The sequence below is a fragment of the Lutjanus erythropterus genome, chromosome 24 (assembly GCF_056507025.1).
Source record: "Lutjanus erythropterus isolate fLutEry1 chromosome 24, fLutEry1.hap2, whole genome shotgun sequence".
In the NCBI taxonomy this organism is placed as follows: domain Eukaryota; kingdom Metazoa; phylum Chordata; class Actinopteri; order Lutjaniformes; family Lutjanidae; genus Lutjanus; species Lutjanus erythropterus.
The window spans coordinates 18228651-18244754 of NC_139340.1; the positions used below are offsets into that span (position 1 = coordinate 18228651).

A 16104-nucleotide genomic window follows, 5' to 3' on the forward strand; every position below is an offset into this window, starting at 1 on the left:
TTTTCAGTATAGACGAATATAATTTACTTTGTAAAATGTAATGTTAAAAGAAATGTGATCAATAAAAAAAACAGAAAAGAAAAATCCTGTTTATTAAAAAAACAAAATAAAAAACAGCCAACCGGAAATGTAGAAGAAGAGAAGAAGAACAGGTGCATTGTGGGAAGCATCTCCAACGTTGTCTCCTCTCTGTTTATATCTCTATATTCATCGCCACTCCTCTGTCTGTCTTAACTAAAAATGCACAAACAAATCGACATTAAATAAGTTTTAAATTCAGAAGGAACATTTTGCTCCGCAGTCGTTCGGACGGACGCCAACATGGAGGCTGGAGAAGGTAAAAGACGAATTTATCGAGCTAACAGGGGAGGAGGACACGGTTAGCTTTAGCTGCTAACGTCATGTAGATGAAAACAGACAGTCAGCACGAAGAAATGAGCCATACAGAATAAAATGACAGCCTGCCAACATCATCAACGAAATTTAAACTAAATCAACGATGATTACAGTATGAGAGCAGCAAAGGGGATAACAAAACAGAAAGAAGCGTCAATTCAAAGCAGAATAATAATAAGAGCAAATCTACACAGTGGGAACATTAAAAACCACAGCTGCAACCGTTAAGCAATTTTTAAAATAATCCCAACTATTTTGATAACCGAATAATGAGTTTGAGTTTTTTTGAAAAATAGTCAAAATTCTCTGACCTTAAATGTGAATATTTTATCTTTCCTTTATTCCTCTCTGACAGTAAACTGAATATGTTTGGGCTGAGGACTTTATCTTGGTCTTTGAGACACACAGATTGATATTTTTCAATGGACAATGAAAACTATTGTTAGTTTGCAGCCCTAAAGATTTTTTTTTTTTAATTTGTCAGATGAATCAGTAGACAGTAGCAGCTGTACTGCCTGTAGTCCTGAGTTGTTTTTCCTTATTCATTCTGAAATTATCTTGTTACAGTTGCTGCAGAATAGAAGAAAACAACAGTAATAAACAGATAAATCTTTTAGTTTCTTGCAGCATTAGATGGTGGAGAGGAGGTTAGACATCACTAAGGCTGCAACTAATAATTCCTTTGATTGTCAGTCAATCTGTCGATTTTTCTTGAGTAGTTGTTTGATCCAAAAGTGTTGTTCAGTGTTTCTCAAAGCCCAAGATGGCAGCCTTAAATGTCTTGATTTTTTCGCAACCCAAAGATATTCAGTTTACTGTCAGAGAGGAGTGAAGAAACCAGAAAATATTCACACTTGAGATGCTGAAATCAGAGAATTTGGACATTTTTTTTCCTTTTTACAAAAAGACTAAAAATAATTAATCACTTGTCAAAATAAGTGGTGATAAATAGTTGACAACTAATCTATTGATCTAATCATTGCAGATTATACATGTTTTCATGATTGTTAGAACAAACACACAAGCAGCATCTGTGTTTTAGTCACGTGGCACAGGAATTGATGAGGACGCTGCTGGGAAATGTGGTCCTAATGTGGAGAAACACAGACATCAGGAATCACACGATGATGTGTGACTGTAAAGAATTACATAGTGAAAGGTGATGTTCTGCTGCTGTCTGCCAGGCGTCAGCAGTGCCACGCCCACAGAGGAGATGAACGGGGCAGGAAACCTGATGGATTTCCTGGACGAGCCGTTTCCTGACGTGGGCACGTATGAAGACTTCCACACCATCGACTGGCTGAGAGAGAAATCCAGAGACACAGACCGCCACCGCAAGGTTTGACCACGGTTTTCTATACAGACACGTGTATGTCAGGGCTTCAGCTAAGGATTACTTTTCTTGATTCATTAATCCTGTCACAATCTTGCCAGTTAAAAAAAAGAGACTGTAATTATTATTTTCACTGTCAATTAATTTGTGGATCATTTTCTCTGAAAATCGTGAAAAATGTTCCGACAAATGTCCTGTTGTGTCCACAACTATATTCAGTTTACTGTCAGAGGAGTAAAGAAACCAGAAAATATAAAGAATCTGGATTTTCTTTGTTTAAAAAACAACTCAAAATGATTCATTTAATAGTCGATTAATATTTGATTGATCACTTACTTGTTGGCTTTTTTTGAGGGATTGTTGCAGCCTAAATGCCTGATTTCACAGTGTCTTTTCTAAAAAGCTGTGATGCACTTTTTTTGCAATGAGCAAGTGAAAAGTGCAACAACAACAAAAAAAAACAAGTTCTGATTATTTTTTTGTATAAAATCAAAGGCAGTGTGTTCCGGTGAGACTAAAACTCTCTCTGAGACACTCTGCTTTAAGTAACCTCACCAAAAAGGCTCAGGGTTACAAAAAATTTAATTTGTCTCCCAGATCACCAGTAAGAGTAAAGAGTCCATCTGGGAGCTGATCAAGAGTCTGCTGGACGCCTGGTCAGGATGGGTGGTGATGCTGCTCATCGGACTGCTCTCAGGTCAGTCAAACTGATTCCCAAACTGATTTCTACTCTGTTTCTACACTGTGTCCAGACTCAGAGAACCTCCTGACCTCACTCACAGAAAATTGACCAGGAATCAATAAGTGGCTTGATTAGTTGATAAAAGTCTGCTTCCACCTTCATAAATGGATTTGGAAGATTTATTCAATACACATTTTTTGCACTTCCCAAATAGAGCGGGACAAGACCAAACTCTTTATAAAGAAAGTTGCAAAGGTTGGAAGTAACTAAGTACTAATACATCATTACTGTACTTAAGTAGAGTTTTCAGGTATCTGTACTTTAATCGAGTATTTGTTTTTCAGACATCTTTTTACTTTTCCTCCCTACATTTGAACAGAAACAGTACAAACGTCCTTCAGAGGATGAATTTTTACTTTGCTTTTTCACTTTTACTGCAGTAAACAAGCTGAATATCTGTACTTCTACTTGAATGTGTGGACATTTGACCAAAGAAGCAAGAAGAGAAGACACACATTTTCTTCTTTTTTTTTTTTTTTATCTCATCACAGTTGGATGAAAATGTATGTGTGGGTGTTTTTTTGCAGGCACGCTGGCCGGAGTGATCGACCTGGCGGTGGACTGGATGACGGACCTGAAGGAGGGCGTGTGTCTGTCGGCGTTCTGGTACAGCCACGAGCAGTGCTGCTGGACGTCCAACGAGACGACCTTCGACGACAGAGACAAGTGTCCACAGTGGCAGAAGTGGGCCGAGCTGATGACCGGCCACTCTGAGGTCACAACACTTGATCAGAAATCCATCATTAATAATCATTTGTTTCCCTTCTTATCAGGATCAGGTTACAGCAAGTTAATTTATTTAGAGAATATTTTAAAAAATGATACTTTGACCAACGTGCTTTTGGTAAAGAAATGTCTAAATTTGTGACTATTTTCCAGTAAATTTAGCTCTTTAACTTCAGAGAATATCCCAAGTTTTTTCTCATAAATCATAAACGTTGGTTGGGGGAGAGGAAGGATAATAATAATAAAATAATGTCTGTGCGACTCTGTTCTGTCAGGGAGCGGGGGCGTACGTGTTGAACTACTTCCTGTACATTCTGTGGGCTCTGCTCTTTTCCTTCCTGGCCGTGTCTCTGGTGCGAGTGTTCGCTCCGTACGCCTGCGGATCAGGAATCCCAGAGGTGAGAGAAACACTCACCAGGATTCACACCGCCGCTGGAAATCCTTGGAAACACTTGAATTTTAATGTGGCGTTTTCAAGGATTGAAAAGTGCTTGAATGTGCTGAAATTGTAATCACATTACTTTATTACTTTTTAGATTTTAAAAGTCAAATCAAAGCCTTACAAAGTGACAGAAGATATTTTTTATTGATTTTTCCTCACGTGAATTTGTTACTTAAATCATGGAGAATATCCACTTTTGTTCTCATAAATTTGTGAATATTTTCTAGTAAATTTACCACAATAATCTCTGAAAATATCTGAGTTTTTCTCATTTATTTTTGTCAGTATTTTCTCTCTCCAGATTCCAACTTTTTTTTACATTCAAGGAAACACTAAATAAATAAAACATTTTTTATTTTTATATCTTCACTGACCCCTTGGCAGAGTGCCACAGACCAGTGGAGGTGTGTAAACGTGTAGGAACTCTGACTAACATGAAACAAATCCGGTTCCTTGCAGATCAAGACGATCCTCAGCGGCTTCATCATCCGGGGTTACCTGGGGAAATGGACTCTGCTGATCAAGACGGTCACCCTGGTTCTGGCGGTGTCGTCGGGTCTCAGCCTGGGGAAGGAGGGCCCTTTGGTCCACGTGGCGTGCTGCTGCGGAAACCTCTTCTGCAGCCTGTTCTCTAAGTACAGCAAGAACGAGGGCAAGCGCCGAGAGGTACGCCGCTCGAAAATTTCAACACACTGAAACATGTTGAGTGGTTGTAACTGAACCTGACCTTGTGTCCTTCCAGGTGTTATCAGCCGCAGCAGCAGCTGGAGTGTCGGTGGCCTTTGGAGCACCAATCGGAGGAGTCCTGTTCAGCCTGGAAGAGGTTTGTTACATGTGCTGCACCGTGATACATCTTCAGAAATTAAGGAGACATATTAAGCTGAAATACTTTCTTCTCTAACGACACTGCAGCTGTGGTATCCGCCTGAAATTTCTATTTTAGCTCGGAATAAATGCTTTTGTTTGCCTGTTTCACGTAAATTAGAGCACAAATTAATGCAGAATGTTCACAGAATGAGTTATTGTCTGTTTATGAGTCGTAAGAAATCATTAATAATCTTGTAGAAGGAGTAGATGTTTATAACAGTTAAATTGAGTAAAATGTTAATGGAGTTTGGTAGGCTTCAGTTCACTACCTGGACTGCTGGATCCAGTTTTTCACATGCTGTTGCAACATTTTACTCCTTTTAAGAACAAAGATAATATTCCAAGCACGTAATAAAAAATAAGAGTATTTTCTAACAAATTTACCTCTTTAATCTCTGAGAAGTTTTTTTCTCATGAATCTGACAGTATTTTTTTGTAAATCTACCACATTAATTCCAGTTCGTTCGTCTAAAAACACTTGATGTTTCTCCTCACGCTCTTTCGTCTCTCCTGCAGGTCAGTTATTATTTCCCTCTGAAGACTCTGTGGCGTTCGTTCTTCGCTGCCCTGGTCGCCGCCTTCACTCTGCGCTCCATCAACCCGTTTGGAAACAGCCGCCTGGTGCTCTTCTACGTGGAGTACCACACGCCGTGGTACATGGCCGAGCTGGTCCCGTTCATCCTGCTGGGCGTGTTCGGCGGCCTCTGGGGGACCCTCTTCATCCGGGCCAACATCGCCTGGTGCCGGCGGAGGAAGACCACGCAGCTGGGGAAGTACCCGGTCCTGGAGGTCATCGCGGTGACGGGCATCACCGCTGTGCTGGCGTTCCCCAACCCTTACACCCGCCGTAGCACCAGCGAGCTCATCTCTGAGCTCTTCAACGACTGCGGCGCATTGGAGTCGTCACAGCTCTGCGATTATATTAACAACCCCAACATGAGTCGGCCGGTGGACGACATCCCCGACCGACCGGCGGGGCCCGGCGTCTACAACGCCCTGTGGCAGCTCGCCCTCGCACTCGTCTTCAAGATCGTCATCACCATCTTCACTTTCGGCATGAAGGTCAGTACGAGGAAGAGGATGATTAATCCATACCTATAAACTAGTCGCTTTTTGGTGAAATCTGGCATTTTGAATTAAAATGTCATTAATGTGAATCGAGAGCAGTCCATAGAAAAACAGTCCAGACATTAAAATCCTCCTTCACTCTTTTCCTCGACCGAATTCTTTTTGTGACCTTTTGTTTCCTCCTCAGATCCCGTCAGGTCTCTTCATCCCCAGCATGGCGGTCGGAGCGATCGCCGGCCGGATAGTTGGGATCGCCGTGGAGCAGATGGCATACCACCACCACGACTGGATCATCTTCAAGAACTGGTGCCGGCCTGGTGCCGACTGCGTCACGCCGGGACTCTACGCCATGGTGGGAGCCGCCGCCTGTCTGGGTGAGTTGAGACAGTTGAGACCACAAGCCATTTAGTCCCTAAAATTCTAAAATTGACCTTTTAATGTAGATCATATAAAAGCAAAATTGTTGATCATCCAGCTGTTTAGCTCCGCCTCCTGCCTGTATCTTCCTGTAATAAACCCGTTGTGTCTGCATCCTCTCAGGCGGTGTGACCAGGATGACCGTCTCCCTGGTGGTCATCATGTTCGAGCTCACCGGTGGTCTGGAGTACATCGTCCCCCTGATGGCCGCCGCCGTCACCAGCAAGTGGGTGGCGGACGCCTTCGGGAAGGAGGGCATCTACGAGTCGCACATCCAGCTCAACGGCTACCCCTACCTCGATGTCAGGGACGAGTTCACCCACCGCACCCTCGCCACCGACGTGATGCGGCCCCGCAGGAACGACCCCCCTCTGGCCGTCCTCACCCAGGACACCACCACGGTGGAGGACGTGGAGACGCTGATCAAAGACACGGACTATAACGGCTTCCCGGTAGTCGTGTCCAGAGAGTCGGAGAGGCTGATCGGCTTCGTCCAGCGCAGGGATCTCACACTTGCCATCAGTAAGTTGGTTAAACCCCTGATTTAACTCCGTCAGTCAGTCAGTCCCTCCAGGATTTCTGCAGCCTGAAATGCCTGATTTCACTGCAGCTTTTCTAAAAAATGTACAATGCACATTGCAGTGTTCGTTGGTGTTTTTTGCAATAAAGTTGCAGAAGCACGTGAAAATTGCAAATTTTGTTCTTGTGAGAACAAAATTTTACAAGACTCCACTCCTGTCTGTGTGATGACAGAAAACGCCCGTCAGAAGCAGGACGGCGTGGTGAGCAGCTCGGTGGTCTACTTCACCGAGGACGCGCCGCAGCTGCCAGCCAGCAACCCGCAGCCGCTGAAGCTGCGCCGCATCCTGAACCTCAGCCCCTTCACCGTCACCGACCACACGCCCATGGAGACGGTGGTGGACATCTTCCGCAAGCTCGGCCTCCGCCAGTGTCTGGTCACCAGGAGCGGGTAAGAACCGGACCGAAGTTTTCCATTTTTAAACCCTTAAATTAACATGACATCGATTAATTGGTTTTAGTAATTCATTTTTTAAAGAAAACAAGTCAAACTTCAGCTTCTAAAATGGGAATATTTTCTGGTTTCTTTCCTCCTCTCTGACAGTAAACTGAATGTCTTTGAGTTGTGGACAAAACAAGACATTTGAGGACGTCATCTTGGACTTTGATCAACATTTTCTTACATTTTATAGGCAAACAGTTATTAACTGAGACAATAATCGACCGATTTTTAACACTCCCATGAAGCTCATTCCATGTCTTCTGCTAAGCAGTGACTGAACAGACCTGAAGTGACCCCTGACCTTGTTTATTTGTCCCTCTGTTTGTCTGTTCAGGCGTCTCCTGGGCATCATCACCAAGAAAGACGTCCTGAGACACATGGCTCAGATGATGAACCAGGATCCAGAGTCCATCATGTTCAATTAGGAAAAAAGAGAGAAGAGTTTTACTCCACTGATGGTGTAAATAGGTGAAACCGGTGCGATGCTACTGTACTGCAACCTGTGAAAAGCCCCTCCCACCTTCTGGCAGGCAAGTCCCACCCCTGTAGTGACCACAACACCACTGCTCCACATCTATTCAGTGTAGCCGCTTTGACTTCAGTGTAAAGATTTTTAACATTTCACACCCGCAGACTGAAAAGTAGAGAGCTGATCAGGCGATTAGAGCTTCTTTTTCTTTACTGTCATCATCTGAAGACGCGTGCTGCTGCCAACAAAGCTAAGAGTTCAGCTCGTTTTCAATGTTCAGAGTCCAAAACTCTTGTTCTTCAGCAGCAAAGTCAAGAAAATAAAATCTGGAAACGCTGAAACTGAAGAAAAAGTGTGAGTTGTCAAGTGTCAGGATTCACAGGGCGGCTGCACGGGCCTGGAAGGTCTGGAAAGGTTCAGAGAAACTGATTTGATCCTGACGATCTAAAGTAATCGTAAAATAATGACAATAACGTCAGGAGGAAGTGGTAAAGAACAGGAAGTGGTACAGGATATGATGTCAGTCAAAAATGTGTGTTTGAAATTGTTTGAAGGTAAAATATGTACGAATTTTACTGTAAAACGTGAGGAAAAAACATTTTACCTGTCAGTGTCTTACTTCGCCAACAGATGAAACAGTGACGCCCCATTGTTTGACAGGATGTTGCGTCATAGACTTTCACAATAAAATCCTGGCAGCTGATTAGACTTGATACTATGAAACAATTTAAATATCTATATGCTAAATAAATAAATATTGATCTAAAAGATCATCTTATACACAGCTCTGACAAAGATGTAGCTGTTATGATAAGATTGTGAAAGGTGATCCACACCACTTACATGAGCTAACTGAGCTAACTGAGCTAACTGAGCTAATGGCAGCTACAGTTAGCTGCTGTTAGCGGTTACTCCGGTGATGCTGCTCCCGATCTGTTTGGAAATTGAATTCAGCAGTTCTTACATATCACACCTGTAAGTCACAAATCCTCACATTTAAGTGTTTAGTCTTGCTTGATGAATGACTAGTGATTAAAATCATTACAGATAAATTCTTTTGTATTGATTAATTGATGAATAGTTTCAGCTCAGATGTAGCCAGCAGCATCAAGGACAAAATGACACCTGAATAAACAAGATTCCAACAGAGTTTACAGGTTTAACTTAATGTAAAACTTAACAAAACTTTAAAAATTAAAGGTACCAAACTTTATTTCAAACATGCCGTTTTGCACGATCATATTCTGTAACAGGACACAGTATTCTGGAAGGAACTAAAGTTTAAAATCTGTGCAGTTTAGTGATAAAATGGCATTTGTGCATCACTGAGGCTTTAAAAGAAAATGGGACCAGTTAGATTGAACAAACTGGAAAAACTGTAACACTAATTTTATTTAAAGTTTGGGACTGCTGCACTTTGTGTTCAGGCTAACACTTGTTTTTTTGTTGTTATGTGTTGCTGCCATATTTATATTAATGCTGCCTGTGTTAATCATTCAACTTGTCTCTGTTACTTTGACCTAAATGTTGTTTTTACTGTTGCAGAGTATCAGAAGACATACTTGGTATCTTGTTTTATTTTAATTATGTCAAAAGGTTTCAAAGAGCCTTAAATGTGTGTGATAACAACAAGCTTTGTCACTATATAATTTATTAAATATCGTTCCGTAATGCTGGATCGTTCTTGGCGCCGCTACAGACCTCAGTCAGCTGATTGGGTGACGGCCAGATGTGACCAGTCCACAGTTGGTGTTTTGGAATCAGAAATGGGAGAGAAAAAAAATCAACTAGAGGTGGAGAAGTTAAGTAAAGATAACTTGAAGGTTACTCGACTTGACAACTTGTTACTGTAATTCAGTGTAATAAAACTTAAAAATCAGTGAATGAAGTTGTAAAGTTTAGTGCTTGTGTCCATCAATCAGCTCTCAGAAACACAAGCACAAACGATTAAAACTGTCTCTCCAACAGGAAATAAGTAGCAGAAAGTTATAGCCGTCAAAGAGACGCAGGGCTGCTTAAAGGGCCAGTATCAGATAAATAAGGATGTTTTTTAAACTGTAAATCATGCAGAGACACTGGACGTAATGTTTCCAAAAGTATGGACATTTTTCATAACCTTTTCTTTTTTTGCACTGTGTTTAGGAGGTTTTAGAAAGTTAGCAAAGACTAGAATCGCTTTAAAACCAGGACTGAAGTCAACACTTCTGTTCAGTTTCACTTTTCTCAGCTAAGTAAACATACGATAAACTCCTGTTACATGAACTGACAATAATATAATACAGTAGCTCTTCTGTTAGTGACACTAAACACTAAATATTCCCTCATTAAAAAGACCTCAGTGCACTTGGAATCAGTCAGGCAGCTGCAGACAGATCAGAAATAATGAAGGAAAATAACCAAGAAGTGTCAGAAATGTCTGAGAAAATGAACTAGAACGGATCATTTATTGCACAAAAAGATTCTTGGGGGAAAAAAACAGTTGTTGTTTTATTGTCCTGCTCCTCGACTGCACATCCAGTGTTGTTTTTTTCTTTTTTTTCCTGTGTTGTTGTTTTTGTTGTTGTGATTAAAGATCTCGATCGGTCCGAGCTCTCAGCTGCTAACACTTTAAAAAACTGGAAAACTTTGAGGGAATTAAGTTTCTGAAAACGCCTCAAAAAACACACTCCACGTTGTCAAAGCAAGCGATCAACTTCTTGATTTCAAATGCCAAGAGAATGTATTGAAAAAAAAATAACTGTTGTACATATTGAAGATTTATTGTGAGCATTTTTTAATTTAATTTTAACACTAATGTTGAGCCCTGGTTACTTTTTATTTTTAACTAAATATTTATCAGATGCATTACTCATACAGAAAACACATATTTGCACTTTTTTTGTTTGAATTTGTAAATGAAGTGAATGAAAAATAAACCTTCAGATGGTGAAGAAGAACTGTTGGTTTGTCTCTTTTTTAATGCGCAGAATTCACATTTTATTTGTCACACTGACGTTTTTTATTTTGTAAACATCTTTTAAACACTGTCAGTACATCACTCAGTAGCTACAAACTCTGGAGTCAGTTACCATGGCAATAACTTAAACTCTGGAGTCAGTTGCCATGGTAATAACTTAAACTTTGAGTCAGTTTTCGACCGACTCTAAAGTTCAGAAACGATACAGAGCCCTACAAAATTTCAAATACAATTTTTAGATGAAACAACTTCCTCTAACACACTGCTGCTGTCAATAAACCTCTGTCAGCTGACGCATCCTACACTACACTGAGTATGAGACACCTCCTCTTCCTCATCATGCTTTGGTCGTCCCCTCCTCCTCCTTGCTGGCTCTCTCCATATCAGAGTAATATTCCAGGGCCCGTCGCACCGGCTCCAGAATATGTTGCTGCATGACAACAACACGACAGCGCAACGTTTGCCTTCTGAAATCTCTGTTCGGCGTCATTTTAATCAATAAAAATCTGAAAATATTCCGTATCGTGCAGCGTGAAGCAGCGGTGGGATTTTACCTCCAGACACGGGAACAGCTTGGTGAGCTCGGTGAAGAGCGGCAGCAGGACGAACCGGATGAAGCTGGTCTGAGAGGACGGCTTGGACACTTTGTCTCGGTCCATGAAAGGAGTCACAGGAAGCCCTTTGAGTTTCTCTGTGTCGCTCTGCATGACAAGACAAGAATCAAGAGCCGACGCTCCCTTTAAAGGTCTCATTTAAATTCTGATCAACAGTTTAAAGAACTAGATTTGAAAAATGTGTCACTTATTTGACAAAACTCTGACTTGAGATTTGTGTATTCCACCATTAAATAAAATAAAGTTTAAGTGAAAAGAATCAGTAAAGTGAGAATAAAAACCTGGTTGAAGAACTCCTGCAGCAGACAGTCCAGCCAGGGCTCGGCCACGGCCATCGGCCTCGCCTCGTTGGAGATGTCGCTCACCTTCACCATGATCTTCATCAGCTGAAACAGGAATCACATGCAGGAAAAGAATCACTGCTGTGACGTTTTTTTCTGTCAGTCTTTGGTGATTTATTTGCTCATGTCACTCTTCTGTATCGTATCTGTTTGCTACAGAAACACTGAGAAGAGAAAAGAAACCGTCTCTGTACCACTTCTTTGTGGTCCCTGTTGGTGAAGTCGAACACCGGCTGCATGATTTTGAACTTGTTGAGAATTTCGTTGTGTCTCGCCATGTCGGTGGCCAGGATACACCTGAAAACGAATCTTTTTAAAAAAAACATTTTAAACTGAATAAAACAGATGAAAATGAACGAGGATGTCGGCTGAAGTCTTACTTGATCATTCCTCCTCGGATGTGTTTGTACTGCTCACAGGTCAGGTTCTTCAGGATGTTGCACTCTGGCTGCAAAGAAAAAAAACAATTAAAAAAATAAGAAAATTTAGATGTTTTCAAGAGAACAACACTTTTCTGTTCTGACCCTCATTGCTTGAATATCTGCAGGATAAAATCTTTTATGACTTCTGCTTACTTTTTGCTGATGATACTATTTTATTACACATAAATATTTTCCCATGCTTATTTCTAACGCAAAAGTATGACAAGGCAAAAAAGACATAACAAGATGAAAAACAACAAAAAGGACATGAGACAAAAAATATGTAACAAAGTGTAAAAAAAAGTAACTTCTAGTTGAGTTTAAAATATGTTTTACCTCTGAACAGACTGAACATTTTTCCTTTCACAAAATCCTCCTAATGACTTAAACTGAACATGTTAAATTTAATAAATTTCATTCTGTGGCATTTATGCACTAAACAAAAATGACTAAATCAATTTCCTGCTCTGTAGTTAAAAATATCGATCTTTCAGGTCATATTTATAAGATTTTTTGGTGTGTAACTTTTTTGTATGTTGTTTTTTTTGTACCTTGGACAGGATGCCAAAGGCCACGGCACAGTGGTGGTTTTCCAGGGGAGAAATGTCGTTGTAGCGAAGAGCTAAGTCAGTCTGAGCATTGATCTGTGAGAAATGTAAAAAGAATTTACGGATAAACAATAAAGAATCATGGGACAAACAGATGAATTTCCTGAACGGAGTGGCGGTGAGGTGACCTGGTAGACGTTGTTGTAGCCGGGGTGGTCGAGGTCGTGGCACAGAGCCGAGGTCAACATGATCAACAGGTCGATTCTTGATAATTTACTCCTGAGTTCTGTCAGCCAGATCAACCCGTACATCTGCAGAACGAGACGCCGACAAACACCAGGAAACACCTCACACACATTCAAAGTTTCACACCAACCTGCAAACACAGAGCTGCTGTCTTGTGTTGCAGTTTAACCGATTTTACACTGATTCTTTTTGAAAATGCAAAAATCACATACAGTCAGAACTTAAATCTACAGCAGAACTCCTACGAGACTTTTTTGTTCTTTAACATCGATGTATTTTGGGTGTTTCACCCCGAGCTGCTCGTGGTCGTACCATCTGGGTGACGCAGAAGCAGTGCCTGAAGTTGTGGAAGGGGATGTTGTTGTAGTGGCAGTAGACCTCAAACAGGAAGTTCTGCAGGACGTCCAGCTCGATGTGGAACGCCGTCAGGAAGTCCAGGTCGGTGAACATCACCTGCAGGAGAACCAGCATCTCCGCCTCCTCCCACTGCCTGATAACAACACCGCACACAGGCGAAAATGATGGAAAGAGGCGGGACAAAAAACGTAAAAAGATAAAACGAGACAAGAATGATTTGACAACACAAAAGGACGCAATGAGACAGAAATGATGTAAAAGACATAAGAGGGTGGGAACAACGTAACAAAACAAAAATAATGTAAAAAAGCAATACAACTGAAACTGTGTTTTTATTCACCAGTTGTCAAAAATGGGAGTTTTCAGATGTTCTCTCACTTCTTCTGTCACCTGCAGCGAGCTACGGCAACACAGAACAGACACAAATGTCCTCTAAGCTTTGTTATTTGTCATAATTAATAAATGATGAGGTCGTTATGACTTTATGCGGTTAGTTAACAGGCTGAAAAGAATCAGGTGTCACAGCAGCGGTGACATCAGACCTCATGTTGAGGAACTTCCTGTGGACTTGCTGGCGCTCCTCCTGCACGCTCAGATGAGGAGTTCTGGACTTCTGGGCGACTTTGGACAGCTGCTCGTCTCTGTCCTCCTTAAATAAACCCATCCAGCTCAGGTGCTTCACGCTCTGACAGTGAAAAAAGATTAAACTTCATTAATACTTGAAATCTTTTCTTACTTTTGGAGAAAATCAATAAATCAGTTCAGATTAAGGTGGAATCAATAATGGACAAAAGTTGAAAATAAATGTTTAACTGTAATTATGAGAAAAAAGTCAGAATTATCAGACACACATCCGTGTTCACACCTCCAGCTTCCTCTTAAAAGACTCCACTTGGCTCTTGAGCTCACAGATGATGTCCGGCGTCGTCCCCACGTCCTCGATGACTTTGCTCTCCAGATGATGCAGCCTGAAGACGGAGACAAAGACACAGTATGAGTCCTTCTCATCCAGACGCCCCAATAAATCATAGTTACCAGATGAACTCACCTGTACTCCATGTTGTCCAGCTCTGGAGTCAGTCCCACACCTGCACATGGACAAAAAACATAAAAGACTTTAACGTTTAATGAAGTTATAACATCTGAAGTTTTGACCCTGATAGAATGATTGTTAGTTAAAGGTATTAAAACACAAAAACACACATTTAACGGTACTGAAACTAAACAGTATTTTAGATTTTTCATTCTGGAACAAACATCTGGTTCATATCTGCAGCTTGGACACACGTCCCTGACGAGGACGCTCACTCTTTAGATCCGACGCCACCACCTCCAGACGGTAGTACGAGTCCTCGCTGTTGGCCTCCAGCCGGGGGGAGATGTTCACCATGCTGCCGTTTGGGTTGTACATCTTCAGGATGTGGTGAGGCCCCGCCTCCGCCGCCGCCCGGAACAGATCTGTCAGTTCAGGATGAGAATGATGTAGCAATACAAAGACAACATAAAAGACATAACAAGACAACAACAACATAAGACGTCAAAGCAAAACAAAAACATTATTCTGTGTAAGAGAAATAACAAGACAGAAATGAAGATACAAGATTGAATGAGATAAAAGAGACATAACAAGACAAAAATGATGTAGAAGATACAAGTCGAAATCAACATATGATGCAAAAGATGTGACACGATGAAAACAACATGTAACAAGACAAAAACAACATAACAGACATTGTAAAATGAAAACGATGGAAAACTACTGTTGAAGAGTTCAGTCTTGACTTGATCTATTCTAAACTTGCCTGAACTTTTGTTGTTATTCTGCTGACTTCAAATTGCCTTAAAGTTTCAGTATAACAGACACACTGGAAACCTGCAATAAAAAAACTTCACCTTCTGTCCACCGGGGGCTTTAAAATCAACACCACATGGAAGTTCCTCGAAAGCTTCTTCCACCACTGGACATCATGCTGCACTTCCTCCACAGATAAACCCTCTACTTTAGTATAAAATCCTTAATTCAACCTGTCTTCTTATTACTGTCCTCTTTAAATGTCAAGGGCCCGATTGTCACATGGTTTATTCATCACTGTCTCAACATGACAAGAGCAACGAGGACAAAGTCCTTCAAGCTGAGGACCTGTCAAAGCCACATGGAGGACAGGTCCTCACATCAGGGACACAGGAACATTCAAAATGATCACAAACTCCTCTCTCTCTCTCTCTCTCTCTCTCTCTCTCTCTCTCTCTCTCTCTCTCTCACACACACACACACACACACACACACACACATATCTCCTCATTGTCATTAAATCAAATGTTAAATGTTAAATTTAAATGAAACAGAGTTTTTTATTGTCTTAAATCAGTAAACCTCAGGCCCTCTGTCTCTCTGTCTTACCTTTGACGTCTGCAGCGGAGCAGTCAGCCCTGAACTCGGCCTGCTCCAGCCTCCCGTTCACCATGAAATGAATGATTTTTGTTGTCATCCCAGAGCCAGGTGGGACATGACCTGCTCCACACAGGAAAAAATGAGACCTCTTGACTCTGAATCCTTCCGTCTGTAAAAGGCCACCTGCAGCTGACAGAGAGTCCACCCACTGCTGCACCAGCCAGGGCTTTGGTCATCATCAACGGTTTCATCTTTTATCAGTTAGGAGATGAAACACTGTAAATATGACATTAAACATCGTGATTGTGAGATAAAGAGTCACCATTGTGATATAAAACATAGTAATTATGAAAGAATTATGAGGTAAAATTAATTTTCAGGTCCTGCTGGGGTGGATGTTTGGATGTTATTATATTAATCTCTTAATTATGACTTTTTATTTCAGAAATAAATTTAAACTTTTAAAAGTCTTTTATCTCAGTTTAGACTTTATATCTCATATTTTTTTCACTTTTATCTAACAACAACAACAACAACAACAACAATAATAATAATAATAACAATAATAACATTTTAACAAGACTTTCTTCTGTTTCTAGAAGTAAAATTACAGACATTAAAAACTTCTCATAAAAAGTACAAGTGCGCCCCCCAGAAGTTCTTAAATTACGGTAATTTCAGCAATAGTAGTTTGAAAACTGGTCCTGGTCCTCTGTGTGTGTTGTTGCTCAGCTCTGCCGGCAGGTG

General features: G+C 41.1%; 2 protein-coding genes across 5 annotated transcripts; one reads left to right on the top strand and one right to left on the bottom strand.

Annotated features, from left to right (window-relative positions):
• Positions 1-165: 165 nt before the first annotated feature.
• LOC146304975 (H(+)/Cl(-) exchange transporter 4) lies at positions 166-10417 on the top strand. The gene is made up of 12 exons (XM_084713723.1): positions 166-337; positions 1581-1735; positions 2327-2426; positions 2999-3186; positions 3473-3595; positions 4099-4305; positions 4382-4462; positions 5023-5568; positions 5762-5948; positions 6115-6513; positions 6745-6961; positions 7347-10417. The coding sequence occupies exons 1-12, from the start codon at positions 322-324 to the stop codon at positions 7435-7437; spliced, it is 2310 nt and encodes a 769-aa protein (XP_084569849.1). The 5' UTR covers positions 166-321; the 3' UTR covers positions 7438-10417.
• A 1-nt stretch (position 10418) lies between these two features.
• LOC146304976 (high affinity cGMP-specific 3',5'-cyclic phosphodiesterase 9A-like) lies at positions 10419-16011 on the bottom strand. Of its 4 annotated transcripts, none has more exons than XM_084713724.1 (14): positions 15367-16009; positions 14274-14423; positions 14014-14053; positions 13831-13933; positions 13508-13650; positions 13306-13365; positions 12921-13098; positions 12551-12673; positions 12366-12458; positions 11773-11840; positions 11587-11701; positions 11333-11437; positions 10992-11138; positions 10419-10867 (listed from the first exon to the last, which is right to left on the bottom strand). In XM_084713724.1, the coding sequence occupies exons 1-14, from the start codon at positions 15452-15454 to the stop codon at positions 10775-10777; spliced, it is 1506 nt and encodes a 501-aa protein (XP_084569850.1). In that variant the 5' UTR covers positions 15455-16009; the 3' UTR covers positions 10419-10774. The 4 variants fall into 4 exon arrangements, with proteins under 4 accessions (XP_084569850.1, XP_084569851.1, XP_084569853.1 ...); XM_084713725.1 differs by having other exon boundaries at positions 11587-11689; positions 15367-16005; XM_084713727.1 differs by lacking the exon at positions 15367-16009 and adding an exon at positions 14859-15103.
• Between the last annotated feature and the right edge of the window lie 93 nt (positions 16012-16104).

Bases quoted from the DNA above. Each gene is read 5' to 3' on its own strand.
- LOC146304975 (XM_084713723.1), top strand. The intron at 1,736-2,326 runs GTTTGACCACGG...TTTGTCTCCCAG, and splicing joins ACACAGACCGCCACCGCAAG to ATCACCAGTAAGAGTAAAGA. The intron at 4,463-5,022 runs GTTTGTTACATG...TCTCTCCTGCAG, and splicing joins TCCTGTTCAGCCTGGAAGAG to GTCAGTTATTATTTCCCTCT.
- LOC146304976 (XM_084713724.1), bottom strand. From the start codon at position 15,454: ATGACAACAAAAATCATTCATTTCATGGTGAACGGGAGGCTGGAGCAG. The intron at 13,366-13,507 runs GTCTGATGTCAC...GTGTTGCCGTAG, and splicing joins AGGAAGTTCCTCAACATGAG to CTCGCTGCAGGTGACAGAAG. The intron at 12,674-12,920 runs GTACGACCACGA...CTCGTTCTGCAG, and splicing joins GCTTCTGCGTCACCCAGATG to ATGTACGGGTTGATCTGGCT.